At 40.1% G+C, this 19,314-nt stretch overlaps 1 protein-coding gene across 1 annotated transcript; it reads left to right on the forward strand.

Annotated features, from left to right (window-relative positions):
• The first annotated feature begins 3,360 nt into the window (after positions 1–3,360).
• Positions 3,361–5,590, forward strand: LOC126251574 (2-(3-amino-3-carboxypropyl)histidine synthase subunit 1). Its single transcript, XM_049952099.1, has 3 exons — positions 3,361–4,233; positions 4,315–4,480; positions 4,590–5,590. Exons 1-3 carry the CDS (start codon positions 3,497–3,499, stop codon positions 4,941–4,943), a joined length of 1,257 nt encoding a protein of 418 aa, XP_049808056.1. The 5' UTR covers positions 3,361–3,496; the 3' UTR covers positions 4,944–5,590.
• The last annotated feature ends 13,724 nt before the right edge of the window (positions 5,591–19,314 follow it).

Genomic DNA, 19,314 nt, shown 5'->3' on the forward strand with positions numbered 1-19,314 from the left:
TAGAACTTAGAACTACTTAAACCTAACTAACCTAAGAACACCACACACTTCCATGCCTGAGGCAAGATTCGAACCTGCGACCATAGCGGTCGCACGGAATTTCTTTGGCACTTCAGTGTATTTGTTACACTGTGTTGATGATGACGAAGTTTGGTTTGTGGGGCGCTCAATTGCGCGGTTGTCAGCCCCCATTCAAAATCCCAATTTTTTCACAGTCCAATTTCTTTCACAGAGCAATGTAGCCACTGTCACAAATGATGAAGACGGTGATGAAATGATGAGGACAACACAAACACCCAGTCCCCTGGCAGAGAAAATGCTACACTGTGGAACTGAAGTGAATGCCTTCTGTGATCAAACAACACGACATTAACCTGAGTGCCGTTACCTAAGGGCTCTGGATCTCGTTATCGCATGGAGCCAACCACAGTCTAACATAACAGTTTTGACACTCCATCTCATTTTTGTTACCCTCAGCAACAGCAGCGCTCCAAGTGGCCAGTAAGTGACACTTCTGAATACGATATTGGATGAATCCGAATCCTAAGGTTTATATTGATTTGTAACATTGTTTTTACAATAAGGAGTTTAAGTAGTGCCATAAAAATCGACAATAACTAAAAAATTTAACGATATTTCTGATTATTTAGTTTCCTAAGGAACCTGCCAGATACGGAACCATGTTGTACACGACAGTTTATTTACACTTTATGACTGACATTTTCTGAATGATGTCGTTTCCCTTTAATAACAAAAATGCTACTAAACACCCGAAGACTTGCCCTTTTACAGAAAGACGTCGTATATCTACCCAATAAAGTAGAGTTTAGTTCGCTACATTTTCAGTCAAATCAGTGAGTGTGCAATGTAGGAAATCTATATGGAATGTAATAACTACCTTATTTAATGTATCAAATCAGCCACTACGACTGTAGCTTAAGGAAAAACGACACAGACGTGATAATAAATCGTCAAAAGCAATAAAACTGTTTCAGGAAGAGGAGAAACCAATTCCATAATTGTTGCTAAATCAGAGCGACGAATGGCAAGAATCTTCAACACATTCTCTTTTGAAGCAAAAGTAATTAAATTTACAGGTGATTGAAGTTTAAGAAAGGAAGAATCATTTGGCTGCATAATTTTTTTATTAAGTGTCAAGGAAAGTGCATGTGATCATAGCAACAGACATCAACAGAAATATTTGCTTCTTGTGTGTGAAATGTATTTATTTTCTCTTGCTTTCGGCAAATAAGCTGCAAATTTAAACATACTCGGAAGCATTTTTATCATGAATGAGTTGTAGCATATGTCTTTAAATAAGTGTGACATGGCGGTTTTTACATGTACTTCGCGACATTTCATCTCACTTGGTAACTTCCTAACGTGGAACGCAAAATTGTAACAACCATTCCGTTAATTAAGTAGAAAAGAATTAAAAAAACAAACAATAGTCTTACGAAGCACGTGACTGCTTTCTCATCACTTGGAACGCTAGTGTCGCTCCAGCTGTCTAACTGTAGCAACTTTCGCACCATAGAATGTTGTGACTGTATTTATTACACTGTGGAGTGAACTGAATTGCACAAGATCTCTTTTTGCGGAATCCATGTTGAATGCTACTACTTCGTTTACATGCAACTCATCTTTCAAAGGACAAAAACCGTATTTCGGACACCGTTTTTCGCTGAAGTGTTTACTTGACCATCCAGAAGCAGTATTGGGAAATTGGTGTACGAGACCCGGTTGCGGGAGCCCATGTAAATGGGATCTAGCAAGGAGACTTTCCCCTCCCTAGAAATCATTATACACGAGCACAGATCCAAAATTCTACTCTACAACAGAATGACAGTGATATCGGTCTTTGTTTACGTGCATATATCTGATGATCCTTCATTAAAACGGGAATAACCGCGCCATTTTACTGTCGCTTGCTAGCTTTTGTTGATCCAGCAACCTACAAAAAACTGCTGCTATGATGGGAGCAAGGTCTTTTCGCAATCTGTAGAGAATAGTACATCCAACATCTATAATTTCAGTGGTCGTGCGATTATTGAAAGGAGGAAGCACGTTATAATCTTCTGCAATGAAACACTTTTGGAGGACCGAATTCAGTATTTTGGACTATTTCTGTCTTGAAACTTCTTGCCAGATTCAAACTCTGTGCAACACAGGGGCTTGAACTTGGGGCCTCGACCCCAGGTTTCTTGTTTGAGTCCCAGTCTGGCACACAGTTTTAATTTACCAGAGGTTTCCAATCAAGGTTTTCTCTGCTTCAGAGTGAAAATTAATTCTGTTTGGGTGCCCATGTTATCACAATGCGATCAGATAGATTTTGATCCGTTTCTTGACTTAATGTAGGGCCAACCCTTCTTACAATTCACTGTCAGCAGTTCCAACCAAAGGTAAACTGTGATACTCCTTAGCAAAATGGTAGGAAGGCATCAGAAGGATCACAATGTGCACTAGTGATTAATTGTGATTTACTATAGAAGCGAGTCTCAAAACTTCTGGAAAGTGTCAGAGCTCACGAAGCACTCAGAATCGAACGTCACCTAAAACCTGGATTTGTCTCACTTGCTTTGTGACAGCGTCAGAGAGACGATATCGACCTGAGGATTTTTCATGGCTTTCAGAAACACCCAGTTTCAAAAAAGCGCTTACGCCACTCATAAATGGTAAACGTATTAGAGGAGCTATACCGCATTTGGTATGAAAATTACGTTGTACAGTTGCCGCAGGCTTTGATTCTTGAAACCAAAACACACAGTGATCACTCTCGGGACAAGTGAAAACAACCATATTTGCTATAATAATCCTTATTCACTAGCACTTACAGTGACGTGATTAGTACTAGCGTGCTACACGGTTGTTTTCCCACGAAATGATGACAAGACTAGATCTGAAACTCGTAACGGACTTCGAAACGCAACCAATAACGTCACTGGGCTACCACGCGAGTGGCGCCACTGAAATTGCATGTGGAAACACTCGGATATCTGTGAGGTCACTCGAGCGACACCACTTTTAGCCACGCCAATAAAAGTTTAAATGAAGAGCTCGGCTTTTGGCCCTCTGTCACTTAGACGTTCGTTTCAAACAAGAAAACTAGAATTATAACCTTCTTAGTTTCAGCAGTTGACATTGCAGGGACGGGAGCGTCGCAGTCTATATGATTCTATGATCTAGGCCCGTAAATTAAACTGCTGTCAACTTTTCTGACTGCCGGGCCAGCTGAGTGGCTGAGGGATACATGTGCATGTTTTCGTTGCCTGTGCAATTGAGTTACTGCATTTGAAGTATGTAGTCTGCGTACTGCGTAGTCTTTGGCAGAGACGTCAACGACACGTGGTTTTGTGTTTGTTCTATAATCTATAGGACGTAGGAGCAAAAGCAGGATTGTAACCGCAGAGGCGACGGAAATTGTCTTTGGAATAAATAGGATTGATAGTGAGTGCGTTTGTAATAACAGATTTTCTTTTTATTGTACTTGTAGAAGATGGATGAAAGCAGTAAAGCTGTCGTTGTAACAGCGTCAGCTACACGAAAAGTATTTAAACCCTTAATAAACGTTGTGAATAAAATCCCAGAAGCGTTGGCGGATAAGATTAATTCGCATGAGTTGACCCAAGTACTGCCAAAAAATTATAACTTTGAATTGCCGAAGACAATTTGGCGCATTAAACAGATAGAAGCCAAACGAGTTGCTCTTCAAATGCCCGAAGGGTTGCTCATGTTTGCAACAACAATTTGTGACATTATAGAAGAATTCACTGAAGCTGATACTGTGATAATGGGCGACGTAACTTACGGCGCATGCTGCATAGATGATTACACTGCGAAGGCGTTGCGAGTGGATTTACTTGTTCATTATGGCCATAGCTGTCTTATTCCTGTTGATCAAACTATTGGTATCAAAGTTCTTTATATTTTTGTTGACATCAAAATTGATTCACTGCATTTCTTAGAAACAATTCGGTATAATTTCCCAAAGGAAGAGAAGATTGGTTTAGTTAGCACTATTCAGTTTGTTGCTACCTTGCATGCTGTTGGCAGAGAACTGAGGGAGCTGGGTTACAAAGTAACTATTCCTCAGAGTCGACCACTTTCTGCAGGAGAAATTTTGGGCTGCACTTCCCCAACAATAAAAGATGTCAATGTGTTGATATATTTAGGAGATGGAAGATTTCATCTTGAAGCAGCCATGATAGCAAATCCTTCACTCAGGGCTTTCAGGTAACTCCTTTTAATATACTGATTGTGCTGTCTGTCATTTGTTATTGCTCGTTTAGTGTTTACATTACATTGTATGTACAGGTATGATCCATATGAAAAAAAATTCACTGAAGAATTTTATGATCATTCAGCAATGCTGAAAATAAGAAGTGCTGCTATTCAAAAAGCAAGTGAGGCTTCTAGATTTGGCCTGATATTGGGAACTTTAGGTCGGCAAGGAAATCCGAAAGTTTTGGCAACATTACAGGTAAAACACAGCCGTGTTGAAGAATTTTGTATGTTTTTAAGTCATTAGAAATAATCATTTAATAAATTTCTTCTGCAAGACACCTGTTTAAATTTCACTTTAAATACAGGAACGAATCTCACTAATGAAGAAAGAATGCACTGTCATCCTGTTATCAGAAATCTTCCCTGACAAGCTTAAGATGTTCCCAGATGTAGAAGCATGGATTCAGATTGCTTGTCCACGATTATCCATTGACTGGGGTTATGCATTCACCCAGCCTCTTGTGACACCATTTGAGGCAGCTGTAGCCTTGGGTTCTGTGCATTGGCGGAAGGACGAGGATCGGTATCCAATGGATTTCTATGCTAACACGAGTTTGGGACCTTGGACTCCAAATCATAAAACAACTCCGGACAAGGATGACACTAAGTGTTGTGGTAAGACTGGCTGTAGTCCCTCACAGGCAACAGGCAAACACTAAAGGAAAACTTCTGTTAAATGGAGTCTGTTGTTAGTGTTCTAATGCTTTATAAATCTCTATGGTACATGATACATCTTCATTGCAAAACATTTTAGAGACTGATTCACTGCTTTCTAATCTAAGAACTTATTTATCAATGTATTTGTCACATCACAAAAGGTTAGGAACTGTGCTTGAAGAGTTGTTTGACTGGATAACAATTGAGTTGTATCCAGTTAATTTTCAGTGATGCAGACCTATGTATTTGTAATTACACTATCCATGATTTTTACTATTGTCATTTCAGTTTCAAGTCTTTATTCTGCCTGTCACAGTATTACGTTTTTGTTAACACCCATTTTGTGCAGTGTTGTATCCTTTGTTGAATATCAGATATTATATGTAGCACGCTGTCAGGTGGCTTGCAGACTATGGATGTAGATGCAGTAGCCTATACGGTAGAGTGAGTCAGAATGGCTCCTAAATGTTTGAACTAGGACATATAGCACTAGATACCGACAGTACCAAATGAGACACAGAACGGAGGGAGCTGAGACAGCACCCCAAAAAGTCTTTACTTGCCTGTTTCTTAATTACCGAACCAATCTGTATTTTCAGTGAAATAATAGATACTATGAATAAAGTGATAAAGTGAATGGCCATCTACAGCAAGTTTTTTTAATAGGCCTAGCTCTTGAACTTGTTAATTAAAGACCAAAAATGTAGGATCATGGGAACAAAGAACATGGGTAATGTTATCAGTATGCTTATTGCTTACTTTCGGCCAGTACATTGTTTCCAGCCATTTCCAACCTTATCTAAGAAATGATATGTGTGATGTGCAGTATAGAATTTTTGTAGGCATTATGAATGCAGTGTTGATGCCAGTGTGCTGCCTGCCTTTTGAAGAGGAAGTGGGACGTATCTCCCTTATATTTACTTCTCCTCACCTGATAGCAGCCGATATGCTAGATGGTGGTCATGTATTTATGCTCCCAGCATCACTTGTGAAAAGTTTCAAGTTATATTGTGCCTGTAATACCAGAGTTGTTTGTGGTTATATGGAGTACAGTAGTAGTCAAGCAAAAATGTTTGAATTTTTAAAAATAATTTTTATTTTTAGACAGCACCTCTAATTCTCTGCAAAATAGTTGATTATTTTTGTGGTCAGATTGTGAGCTCTTTTTTATTCCAGACTGTGTAATTGCTAAAAATGTACTGTTTTGACACAAACATTCTATTGTATTACAGACAATTGCTCCAAAATTATGAACGGGCTCTTTGCATTTTATGTATTATTTTATGGAAGTTTGATATGAGTATTTTCAGATCTGGAGATCACACAGTACTGCACATTTCAAAGTAAATTATTGCATCTACTCCATGAAATGTTTTGAAATTTAAAATCTGGTTTCAAATTCTTTGCCCACATGATAAGATCTGTGTGAGGCAGTCAGATGTCTCCTGGTCTCTCCTACATACATAAGCTTACTTCATGATTCTTAAATCAATTGTTAGCGTTGGTTGATTTGTGCTCTGTGCAAAAATTCCACCAAGTAGTTTCCTGTTTCATATCCCCAATTCTCCTACTACTTTTTTTCTCTTTGTCTTCTTCCTATCAGATTACAGTATCCCATCACAAATGTTTGCCTCCCTTAACAATCTAAATAATTTATTTAGTCTCATCTTACATTCTATCAACATTTTCGTCTGTTGAGAAGTCTACATATTAACTGATGCTGCAGTGGTAAGTGTTTACTTTGTATCTGACTTGGCTATGATGTTTACACAGTGCTGTTCATAGTTGCTCACCTGTATTAGTATTTTATTATTCATTAGTAGACATTCCCCTGCATTACTCCATTTAATTTTGTGTTAATAACCCTGTATTCACCTGACCAGAACTCCTTTTCTTCTTGCTATCACACATCATGAATTCCCACTATACCTAACTTAAACCTACCCTTTTCTCAGTTGAATCTATTCTTTTAAATGATGTAACATTTCAGGCTCCAATCCACGGAACGCTAGTTCTGTGTTGCCTGATGACAACATCCTCCTGAATAGTCCCCATCTGGAGATCCCCAATAGGAGACTGTTTTACCTCAGATCCTTTTATCACCATACCATACATGCGATCCGTACATTCTTACGAAATATAATGACTATAGTTCCCTCATTGCTATCTGCCGTTGAGAATACCGTATTGATTAATCTTACAGAGCCAGACCAGTCAATCATCTTTACTGCTGCTGCCGCCTTCTTCTGAAACTCATGCTAGTCTTTCCTCTACAGATAACTGGTACAATGGAATGTACCCTCTGCCATTCGCTTCACGGTGGTTTGCAGAGTATGGATGTAATTGTAGATATGTCTCCATATTGTTCAGGCAGGCAAACCGGCCTACTGTTATATGGTCAGTGGTTAGTGGGAGGTCCACATGTTTATAGCGTTTATAGCGTTAGGAGGTTGTTGGGCAGGGAGGTTGGGAAAGAAGGAGAGAACCAGGGAAAGGTGGGTGGGTGCATTGGCAGAGGACGGAAAACAAAGAGTGCAGGAGGCAAAATGAGGAGGAGATGGTAGGACAGAGGGGATGGAGGGTATGAGGACAGTATTTTACATAGCTTGAGGCCGGGATGATTACAGGGGTGGAGAACCTGTTGTAAAGATGAAAAGCTGGTGGTGGAGGGGAGGACCCAGATGACTCAGGTAGTGAAGCAGCCAGTGACATAAAGCATGTTACGTTCAGCTGCATGTTGTGCTACAGAAAAGTCTACATTGTATGTGACCTACAATTTGGTGGTGGCCACTCAGCCTGATGGACAGCTGGTTGGTAGTCACACAAAATATAAATAGCTGTGCAGTGATTACAACAGAGCTGGTAAATGACATGGCTGATGGGCTAGGATAAACCTCTGACAGGACTGGAATAGGAAACACTGGGTGGGTGGATTGGGCAGATCTTGCATCTGGGTCTTCCACAGGGGTATGATCCTTGCGGTAAGGGGTTGGGTTTGGGAGTGGCATAGGAATGGAATTTGGGTGGATGACAGAACTTCACTTTAGGCTGGGAAAGATCTCGGATAGGATGTCCTTCATATCAGGACTTGAAGGCAATCAAAGCTCTGGTGATGGATTTAATTCAGTTGTTCCAGTCCTGGGTGGTACTGGGTGATGAAGGGGGCACCTCTTGGTGGCTGGTGGTTAGGGGTGGTTGAAGGATTGGGGGTATGAGGGGAAGTGGCATGGAGACCTAGGTGTGGGGGATAGTGCCTGTCTGTGAATGTAGATGTAGAATTGGAGGATTAGTTTTTATGACTCAATTTTTTTTTACAATCTTCAACATTTTAAGAAGTGATCCACAGCATTCTTTTGTTATCAAGGTTTTCTGAAGAATGATGTGGTTATGGATATCTTCTGGGCCGCAGAGATTTTGTTGTGTTGCTCTGTATTCTTCAGATATTGCATAAGCCCCATTCAAACATGTTTCACTATTTTTACCTCAAAAATTACATTTCAGTTTAAGAATGTATTGATGATACCAAAAGGACTCAGCCATTGGTTTTGAGAAGCTTCTCTTCCATGTTGATATAGGTGACAAAATAAACATTTTCCTACTTTAAGATCATGATAATTGGTAAATAATTTTACAACCAATTGTTGACAAATATTTTGAGAGTACTTATACTCTTGTGGAAACTATGTCATTGAAGAGTAGAATAGTCATGAGCAGAGGATTCATCAAATGTTGTTTAAACCATTTCAGATTCTACAGACAAGGTAAGTGTTTCTGTAGATGCATGGGATTTCTTCAGTTTGCACCTGTAATTTATGAAACCTGGAAAGAGGCTAACAGGGACTTAGAAGACAGTGTTTTTTTGTTGTGTTGTAGATTTATAGTGTCTTCAAAATAAAGAGCTTTCCAATAAAAATTTCTTTTGGGTTATTTGTGAAATCAGGATGATGTGCTTCAGAGTGCCTCTTTATCAGGTTTCATAACTTAAACAAATCACACATTGGGTACATTCTGCTCAATTTATCAAAATATTTGTGAAGTGAGAGTTAATCAGCTATCATGAAGCCTTTTCATTTTTACAGTCCATTCCCTCCTTTTAAAGCCAGTAGCTGAAGAAATGCAATTAGGTCCAGAGCTTTTCGAGGGCAGTTGGGCAACAGTGTGTCAACAAATTTAAAATGCTTAAATACACAGCTGAAGTGATAAGGGAAGGGAATGTGAAAGTTAAATGTATGCCTGACTTCCAAATTGAGCCATTTAGTCTTCTCTCTTGAACCATTGATGCTGACAGTCAAGTTGAATAGTGTTGTCCTCAGTAGATTAGATTAGATTAGATTTACTTTCATTCCAATTGATCCGTGGTGAGGAGGTCCTCCAGGATGTGGAACATGTCAGAAAAACAACAATACGTGACAAATATTTACAACTAAAACAAATAAGCTAATGTACCATTCCACAGGTCCCAAGTGGAATGATCGTCATTTTTTAATGAACACTAAGAGTCATTTTACAAATACTAATGCACTGAATTTAAAATAAAAAAGTTTATTTATTTATAAGGTAATACAACTACTGTAATACTTATTTACAATGAACACATTACTCCACTGAAATGGTGCAGAAGTTAGATTATACTAACACACACACACACACACACACACACACACACACACACACAAATTTTCAATGAACCCATTACTGCACTGAAATTGTGCAGAAGTTATGTTGTACTTATATACAAATCAGTTGGTTTTACTAAGAAATTCATCAATGGAGTAATGCATTTAGTTCTCAGAAAGCATCTGAGAAGCACTTGTGAGAGGTTGCTGGTTGACTTTATTGATATCAAGCTCATATGTGGACAAAATTTTAGGAGGTAGCATGCTTTGTAGGCACCTATTAGCATTCTACATACATGGCCACTATTCAGTAGTCAACAAATTGTCAGAAGCGGGGTTACAAGAGTCTGGGATACCACCCATCTGCTTTGACCAATGATCTCATCACCATGCCGGAAATCCATATTTAGAGCATTTACAACATGGCCACCAAAACATCGATCATAACACCCACGAAAGTACAAATACCATGTGAACCATTTCAGTTACCAAACCCAATGAAATTAGTGGGACAACTGCGAGAATGGGGGTTTTGGATGGGGACAAACTAAGAATTCAGTAATAAAAACAACACCGATCAAGTTACAACACACTGGAAAAATCCCTCAAAATTGTCAAAAAATAAAACCCAAGAAAACCTTAAAAAAACACAATGATTGATCTGAGTGAGCATACTGGGTAAGTGGATCAATGTTTATTAATTAAATAATGGATGGAAGTAGGTGGATCAATGTTTATTAATTAGTCACACATTTGATATATATCGTTAATGACCCACACATTCGACAGGCAATCGGATACCAACACCCCTGCCTATCTGCCCCCCCCCCCCCTCCCTGACAATTATGAAACCCAGTATCTCAATCTCCAGTTCACCTATATAGCTGAAGAGTAAACCAGGGTAACTACCACCCCCCCCCCCCCACCCCCTCCCTACCGAAGCTGGCATCCCCAACTCTTACAAACTTAAAATATCAAAAACAACATTAATCAAAAACTCGGCACCTGGAAGGAACAAAATATACATAAAAAACCTCTAATGTATTAGATCAAAAATAAAAGACATTAGAAAAACATAATTACCCTAAGAATGAAATGCCTGCTGCACCTAGACTGACTCCAAATAGTGCTCTCTCTCTCTCTCCCTCCCTCCCACCCTCCCTCCCTCCCTCCCTCCCTCCCTCCCCACCAACAGATACAAAAAATACAAAACCACAAACATACAAACCCCTCCTACCCAACCCCACCCCCCTCCCAACACACCAGTAGTCACATAAAGAATCCACACCACATACATAACCATGAAAACATACAACATCAACTCATGAAAACACCGCAAACACACCAAATGCATATCCCCTCACCCCACCAGAAAATTAAAAAATCCACAAAACCATATTACTCTCATTTGGTCTATGCATTCTCTCCACCTCCCCGCACATAAAGCTAACAACAGCGGGTCCTGCTCGGACTAGGGATCTCTGCATTTGGCATTGTCATTCAGATAATTTGTGGAGGTCTATCGGGGGGGGGGGGGGGGGGGAGTTCCTGGTTCGTGCACTCTAGGCTGTCGTTACGTGACATATGATTGGTGTTACCGTTGTCTGGTGTGGACCGTGTTACCGTTGTCCGGTGTGGACCGTGTTCATGAAACGGGATTAAGTCAGTTGACTGTGACTGATTAATATTTGTTCCATCATGAAGTTTGTGGGGAGTATATTAAGTTCTGTGGGGGAGGGGACAGAAGTGATGGTGAAAATAGATGAGTCTCAGTTCAGGAAAAGTAAATATTGGAAATGGTCTCTGGCTGTGGGAGTGTGGGGCAGTTGTTTTGTGGGTGGGTTATCTGACTGTATTTTTCAGGTGGTGGAGAGGTGAACAAAGTGGGTTTTGGTTGGCATAATAGAGTAATATATAGGAGAAGGAGCCACTACAATTTCTGATTCTTTATCATTTAGGGGGTTCTGGTCTAGGGTATGGCATCATTTAACAGTTAAGCACAGTCTTGAGTTTAAGGATTATTCCATGGGGGCCTGTACAAAAATGATTGAGAGTTATTGGGAGGGGCATTACTATTGTAAGGAGGGGGAAGAGGCACACGTGAACTCTACAGTCTCATCTCGATGAGTAGGCCTACTGTTGGAGGAAAAGTTTGCTTGATGGTTATTGTCCATTTATTTGTTTTCTTTGCAGACATTGTATGGTCTCTATCATTTCTTGCACTTTTAAATACACTTCATTAACCAGTGATGGATTTCCTGGACATCAAACCACTGTACTTAAGTATTGTCATATTTCCTATTTTTCTTACTGTCATTTCTGTTATAGCGTAGTATGTGACATTTTAGGCACACTGTTATTCCATTTTCATCTTTCCATCTTTTGAAATCACCTGCTATTGTCATATTTGCCACCATTACGTGTGTGTGTGTGTGTGTGTGTGTGTGTGTGTGTGTGTGTGTGTTATATTCTCCTGATTTTCTTTGTAGGTTGACTGGTTAATAAATGTATGTGTTACTGTTATATAATAGCCTGTTTGTGTTGCTGTTCAGATGGTCTGTCAAGTGGTTATACCATAAGAGACTGCAGTCATATAGAGTTGTAGACATTGCAGTGATATGATACATTTAATTTTTGTTATGTTGGTAGACCTTGCTTGGTAATAAGTCAGTTGTTGCCTATGTGGCTTTTTGAAGTATTTATATTGTGTATTTTGTTCAGGTAGACAACTGATATACTGTGCAGTCATAAAAGTCTGTTTATACACTTAACTGTCAATTGAAATACATCAAAACTTTTGACAGTTTGTAAGAAGTTCTTCATTTTTTTTAATAAATTGGTGCTGGATGAAAATATGCTTTAGTCTTTTTGAAGGTGATCACTGTGAAATATGTCTCAGAACTGCAATAGTGTATGAATTCATGAGGAAGTCCACATTGTACATTGGAGTATAAAATAGCTGATGCCATAGGCATGTCAGAAGAGAGTATAGTAAACTTTCCCAAAATAATTATGTCCAGGTAAATGGTCAATTTATTGGATTTGACAAAAATCGAGGAAACTAATTGCTCATCTATGTTTGAAATGTTTTAAAATGAATTGTGTAATTTGATTTTGCAGGATAGAGCGGATCAAGTTGTGGAAAGGGGCCAAGGTTAGTTACTGTTAGTTACACAAGAACACACACAACATTATTCCTGAAACCAATGCACAGTTTTCTCTTTAAAACAACAAAGATCAATTCACGGCTGAGGACACAAGTCACTTCTGCAGAATAAGTTTAAATGATTACTTTTAAAACAGCAGGATTTAGAGCAACAGCTGAAGGCCTTACTTAAATAAAATTGCAATATCTTCTCGGCTAAAGGCCGAAATAATATTTCAGATAAGCTAGGAAATTCTTTAAAAGCCAAGCATTTACAAATTTCGGCTACGGCCATGTTAAGGGAAATTCAGATTAATTCTTTGGCTGAAAGCCCAATCAAAAAACAAATTACGTAATAAAAGAGAGGCGTTGAAGATAAGCTTTTCACAGTACAACAGAAAAACATCTTAAGAAAACTTTAAGTATCTTGTTGGCTGACGGCCCAAATGATTATTCATGAATAATTATTGACCACCTTAAGATAAACATTTACAGAACATGGCTGAAGGCCGTTTCAAGATAATTAAAGCGAAACCCTACAGACAAGGATTTACATATTAAAGTCACAGATTCTGAAAGAAACGCAGCTGAAGGCTTAAAAGCAGAGCAACAAGAATTTTAAATAAAACAACTGAAGGCCTAATCTTAAAATAGTTGTCATGAAGTTCGGCTGAAGGCCATATACTAAACATAAAGCAGACAATATTAATATGCGGCTGACGGCCTGGCACAGTACCTGCGACCAAATGAAATGACAATCACAAACAACAAACTGGTGCTCAGCAACACGATCTAGGGATGGTTGAAGAACCACCAACAACCTAATCGATTTCCTCTGTTGCAACCGACAAACTGCCAATTTCAGTACGCAGACAGCATTCATGTGCTCAGTGGAAATTGCAAAAGCTACATACAGTTGGATGTAACCCCCAAGGTTGTCCCCACTCAAGTTATGTGTGTTTGCAACGGTCGGGTGAGTCTTGGCTGTCCAGAATGCACTACAGCTCCAACCCGACTCACTCGATGTCTGTTGGGAACTCAGACACACGGCAACTCGGAACACTGGCTCGGATCCAACCACGCAGAGGTAACACTTGCCCATTGGCCACCTGACATCTCTGCACAAGGAGGGAACTGACTCACTTCTGGCACGATAACCAACTGACAATGCCCAGAAATGGTCAAAAGACCAAATACACGTTGTCTGATTAGACAACCGAGCGAACAACCAACCGATGGTTGACCCCGCTCAAGTCTCCTTCTGCCGGACAGTGCATGTGTGTCGCCAGCAGCTATCCGCGCCTCACTGATGCTCCGTCCCCGACTTCACTGCTGCTGCGTCCGGACTGAACTCTTACAGTCGACTACCCAGAAATACTTGCGGTCGCTCCAGAGATGGTACGACAGTGCACTTATCGGTAAGTGCTGCTGCTGCCACTCATGGGCAAGTAAACCTGCAACCAAGTGACGCCAGTATATAGAATTAAAAGAAAAAAAAAACTAGGTGGCAGAACCACAAAATCAAGATGATGAGCAATAAACGCCATGACCGCGAGTCGCGCATGACTCAAATTGAATGGGTTTTGTGTACTGATCTGCTACTGTGAAAGGAATGCGGGTCTCCTAATTCGAGCCAGTAATGAAACAGTGATCAGATTATCAGGTAAGTAACTTTTGTCTCTGCACAAAAAAGATAAATTTAATTTCATCTACTGGAAAGTGTATGGCAAGTAGTTAATGGAATGCAAAAGATACTCTTCTGATGGATTAACTAATAGTACCTGTTTGTACATATGTTGACTACCGCAAATAGACTATGATGTGACACCAAACAATACTTTTATTACACCTTGGTAGCATCTGATAGTGGTAGCATTTCAAGGTTCTTGGTTGTTAATTTCATCACTGAGTCTAATGCCTTCGCTGTTGCTACAGGTATGGCAGTAAGATTTTTGGGATATTTGATTTGGGGTTACAGGTAAAACTGTTAGTTCCATGTACTTTTTATACCACTAGTGGTAGATAGATTCTCTCTTCTGTCTTATCCCAAGATTGTTAGTTGTACCAGTTTGAGATGTGTGTTTAAAGGATATAGACAACTGAGTCACAAATCAAAGACTATACCTCATGATTGAATGTAGTGGTAAGCAATGACAGTACACTACCACATGTTGCAATGTAGTGGTAAGCAATGACAGTACACTACCATATGTTGCAATGTCATCACCTTTAGTATACTATGGCCTTCATATTGATTTGTTGGCTTGTCATCGGCTCTCATTGTGACAACTGTTGACTTTTGCTGCTCTACACAGTTATCCTATTCAAGTGATATGTTCTCACTTGCATTGTGAAAAAGCTGTTGGAGCTGCAACAATAACAAAGATCACAGCAGGACTAGTTCCAACAGAAGCAGCTCAGCAGGAACAACAGCAGTATCATCACAGCCAGTGCTGTCTACTGCCTGCAGTGAACCTGAAGTTCCTGCAGATCTTTGTCTACAGCCTTTCATACTTTATTGGAAAGCAAGTGCACTCCACACTAAGTACAGCAATGTGCTATATATCTAACTTCTAATAGTTACTTGTATCAACTGGTACCATTCGCTCATCCTATAATCTTATTGTTTCCTGTTACCTGTAATTTGCTGCACTTCAGTCATCAGGTCACATTATAACTGGAAGACTCAAATCTGAGAAATGTGCAAAACAGCTGGGTCAATTGTTTGTGTCTTGGACTGCAGAACTACAGGGCTTATCCCAACTCCAATTTCATATGTGCATCTTGCAAAGTATCCTGTGCTCCATCTCTGGTTTGAGATGTCATTTTTAGGTTAATACCAGACAAATACACCAAAACAAAGATATTAGGCATTTTACTCATTGACGAGCTGCTGTAAATAGAAGTGGTGTTGGAGGTGTCTGCTTCTGCTTAGCAAACATCTGAGGACAACACTGATGTTTGTTCTGTATCTTATACTAGCTGACATTGCCAGTCAACTGAGGACCTGTAACAGTCACCATACTCATCTGGGTCAAGATCCTCAGGCTGACCTGCACAGCATGAATTAGGTAGTAAGTTGACTGCTACTGCGTTGATATACATTTCAGATCAGTAGTGTGTAGTTCACTGTTGGACACCAGCGTGTATGGTGCGTCATGGCTGTCCCTCCATGTCACTGATGTCCAGGCTCTGTAATGGTAAGTTCTGGAAATCATGCCCTCACTGCTACTCGATGCATGAATGCCACCAGTGTCCTCATAGAGAGACTGCATGTGATGCATGCTCCAAGCTTGGCCACCTAGCCAATGTGTGGAAAAACTCCAACCAGGCTGGTTACCAGACTGACTATTAATGACCAGCAGATTGAGTTCATGGAGGACACAGGGGTAAGCCATGTCGTTAATCAACTGGCACCCATACAATTGAATTGGCGCTCCCTTGCTTCAGAAGGCAGAGATGAGAAGAAGTTTGCTACAGAGGCCAGCAGGTCCCACCAAAATTGATAAATGAAGACAGTCAAGTTACAAACAAGTAGCTCAATACCAACATTACTTTTGGTTAGCTCACTGACACTATTTAGATTGAATGAATTTATGTTGTTTGTTCCAAATAGATGATCAAGGAACACTAGTATCATCTATCATTCCATGTACCAATCTGGACAAGCTTTGAACCAGCCATGAATAACTATTTGAAACTACCCTTGGTTGCACAAAGAACTTTCAACCACGTATCAGTTTGAAACCATCTGTCTTGATCGGCAGTTTCCATTCACCACACAAGAGGCCATTGAATAGGAACAACAAAGAAAGGATGACTCGGGTTACCACACCAATATTGGTTAGCCAGTGGGTGATACTGGTGGTTACCAAAAAAAAAAAAAAACCAAATGGCTTCATTGATATATATGATGACCTGAAAGCCACAGTAAATGCTGAATACAAAATTGACCTCTATCCATCTCACATAACCTTCCATGACATTCAAGAGAAAAAGCTACGTGCATGTGAGGGGAAACACGTTCCTGTAACATGAATATTGTGTTGCAACATGAACAGCAAAGCTAGAAGCACAGCTAGCCACTGTAAGCAGTTAAAAGAAATAAGAACTATTCAGAGAGAAATACACTAGCAGGAATCATAATATGCATGAGAGAAAAACAGTTGAGGCAATATTAACCTGTTTAAAAAAATTCATTATTATTTTTGGTATCGACTACTTCTGTTGAGGGAAAGTAATACTAGACGAGAGTGTCCCTTTACAACGTGAAGAAAGTATTGAAGATTTAGGTGACTAATCTTGCCTTTGATAAATGGTTGCGAGGGAAAAGTATACCCCAGAGTACATTAGGTGGAAGAGACTCTTGTGACATTATCCTGACTGCCTTGTCCGAGAATTACTTCGAGCAGATAGTTAGAGAACCAACTCGTGAAGCTAACGTTTTAGACCTCATAGCAACAAATAGACCGGAACCTTTCGACTCCGTGAATGTAGAAGAGGGTATCAGTGATCATAAGTCAGTGGTTGCATCAATGACTACAAGTGTAATAAGAAATGCCAAGAAAGGAAGGAAAATATATTTGCTTAACAAGAGTGATAGGGCACAAATCGCAGAATATCTGAGTGACCACCATCAAACGTTCATTTCTGAGGAAGAGGATGTGGAACAAAAATGGAAAAAATTCAGAAACATCGTCCAGTACGCCTTAGATAAGTTCGTACCGACTAAGGTCCAAAGCGAGGGGAAAGATCCACCGTGGTATAACAATCATGTACGAAAGGTACTACGGAAACAAAGAAAGCTTCATCATAGTTTTAAGAGTAGTCGAATCATAGCCGATAAGGAAAAGCTGAACGAAGCGAAAAAGAGCGTAAAGAGAGCAATGAGAGAAGCATTCAACGAATTCGAACATAAAACATTGGCAAACAATCTAAACAAGAACCCTAAAAAGTTTTGGTCATATGTAAAATCGGTAAGCGGATCTAAATCCCCTATTCAGTCACTCGTTGACCACGATGGCACCGAAACAGAGGACGACCGAAGAAAGGCAGAAATACTGAATTCAGTGTTCCGAAACTGTTTCACTGCGGAAAATCGTAACACGGTCCCTGACTTCAGCCGTCGCACGGACGCCAAAATGGAAAATATTGAAATAAACGATGTCGGAATTGAAAAACAACTGCTATCACTTAGTAGCGGAAAAGCATCCGGACCAGACGAGATACCCTTAAGATTCTACAGTGATTATGCTGAAGAACTTGCCCCCTTTCTATCAGCAATTTATCGTAGATCTCTGGAAGAACGTAAAGTACCTAGCGACTGGAAGAAAGCGCAGGTCGTTCCCATTTTCAAGAAGGGTCATAAATCAGATGCGAATAATTATAGGCCTATTTCGCTTACGTCAATCTGTTGTAGAATAATGGAACATGTTTTGTGTTCTCGTATAATGACGTTCTTAGATAATACAAATCTCCTTCATCATAACCAACATGGATTCCGCAAACAGAGATCATGTGAAACTCAGCTCGCCCTATTTGCCCAAGAAATTCACAGTGCCGTAGACACTGGCGAGCAGATTGATGCCGTATTCCTGGACTTCAGGAAGGCATTTGATACGGTTCCGCACTTACGTTTAGTGAAAAAAATACGAGCTTACGGAATATCGGACCAGGTTTGTGATTGGATTCAGGATTTCCTAGAAGAAAGAACACAACATGTCATTCTTAACGGTTCAAAATCTGCAGATGTAGAGGTAATTTCGGGAGTACCGCAAGGAAGCGTGATAGGACCTTTATTGTTTACAATATACATAAATGACTTAGTTGACAACATCGGTAGCTCCGTGAGGCTATTTGCAGATGACACGGTTGTCTACAAGAAAGTAGCAACATCAGAAGACTCGTACGTACTCCAGGAAGACCTGCAGAGGATTAATGAATGGTGCGACAGCTGGCAGCTTTCCCTAAACGTAGATAAATGTAATATAATGCGCATACATAGGGGCAGAAATCCATTCCAGTACGATTATGCCATAGGTGGTAAATCATTGGAAGCGGTAACGACCGTAAAATACTTAGGAGTTACTATCCGGAGCGATCTGAAGTGGAATGATCACATAAAACAAATAGTGGGAAAAGCAGGCGCCAGGTTGAGATTCATAGGAAGAATTCTAAGAAAATGTGACTCATCGACGAAAGAAGTAGCTTACAAAACGCTTGTTCGTCCGATTCTTGAGTATTGCTCATCAGTATGGGACCCTTACCAGGTTGGATTAATAGAAGAGATAGACATGATCCAGCGAAAAGCAGCGCGATTCGTCATGGGGACATTTAGTCAGCGCGAGAGCGTTACGGAGATGCTGAACAAGCTCCAGTGGCGGACACTTCAAGAAAGGCGTTACGCAATACGGAGAGGTTTATTATCGAAATTACGAGAGAGCACATTCCGGGAAGAGATGGGCAACATATTACTACCGCCCACATATATCTCGCGTAATGATCACAACGAAAAGATCCGAGAAATTAGAGCAAATACGGAGACTTACAAGCAGTCGTTCTTCCCACGCACAATTCGTGAATGGAACAGGGAAGGGGGGATCAGATAGTGGT

The sequence above is a fragment of the Schistocerca nitens genome, chromosome 4 (genome assembly GCF_023898315.1).
Source record: "Schistocerca nitens isolate TAMUIC-IGC-003100 chromosome 4, iqSchNite1.1, whole genome shotgun sequence".
In the NCBI taxonomy this organism is placed as follows: domain Eukaryota; kingdom Metazoa; phylum Arthropoda; class Insecta; order Orthoptera; family Acrididae; genus Schistocerca; species Schistocerca nitens.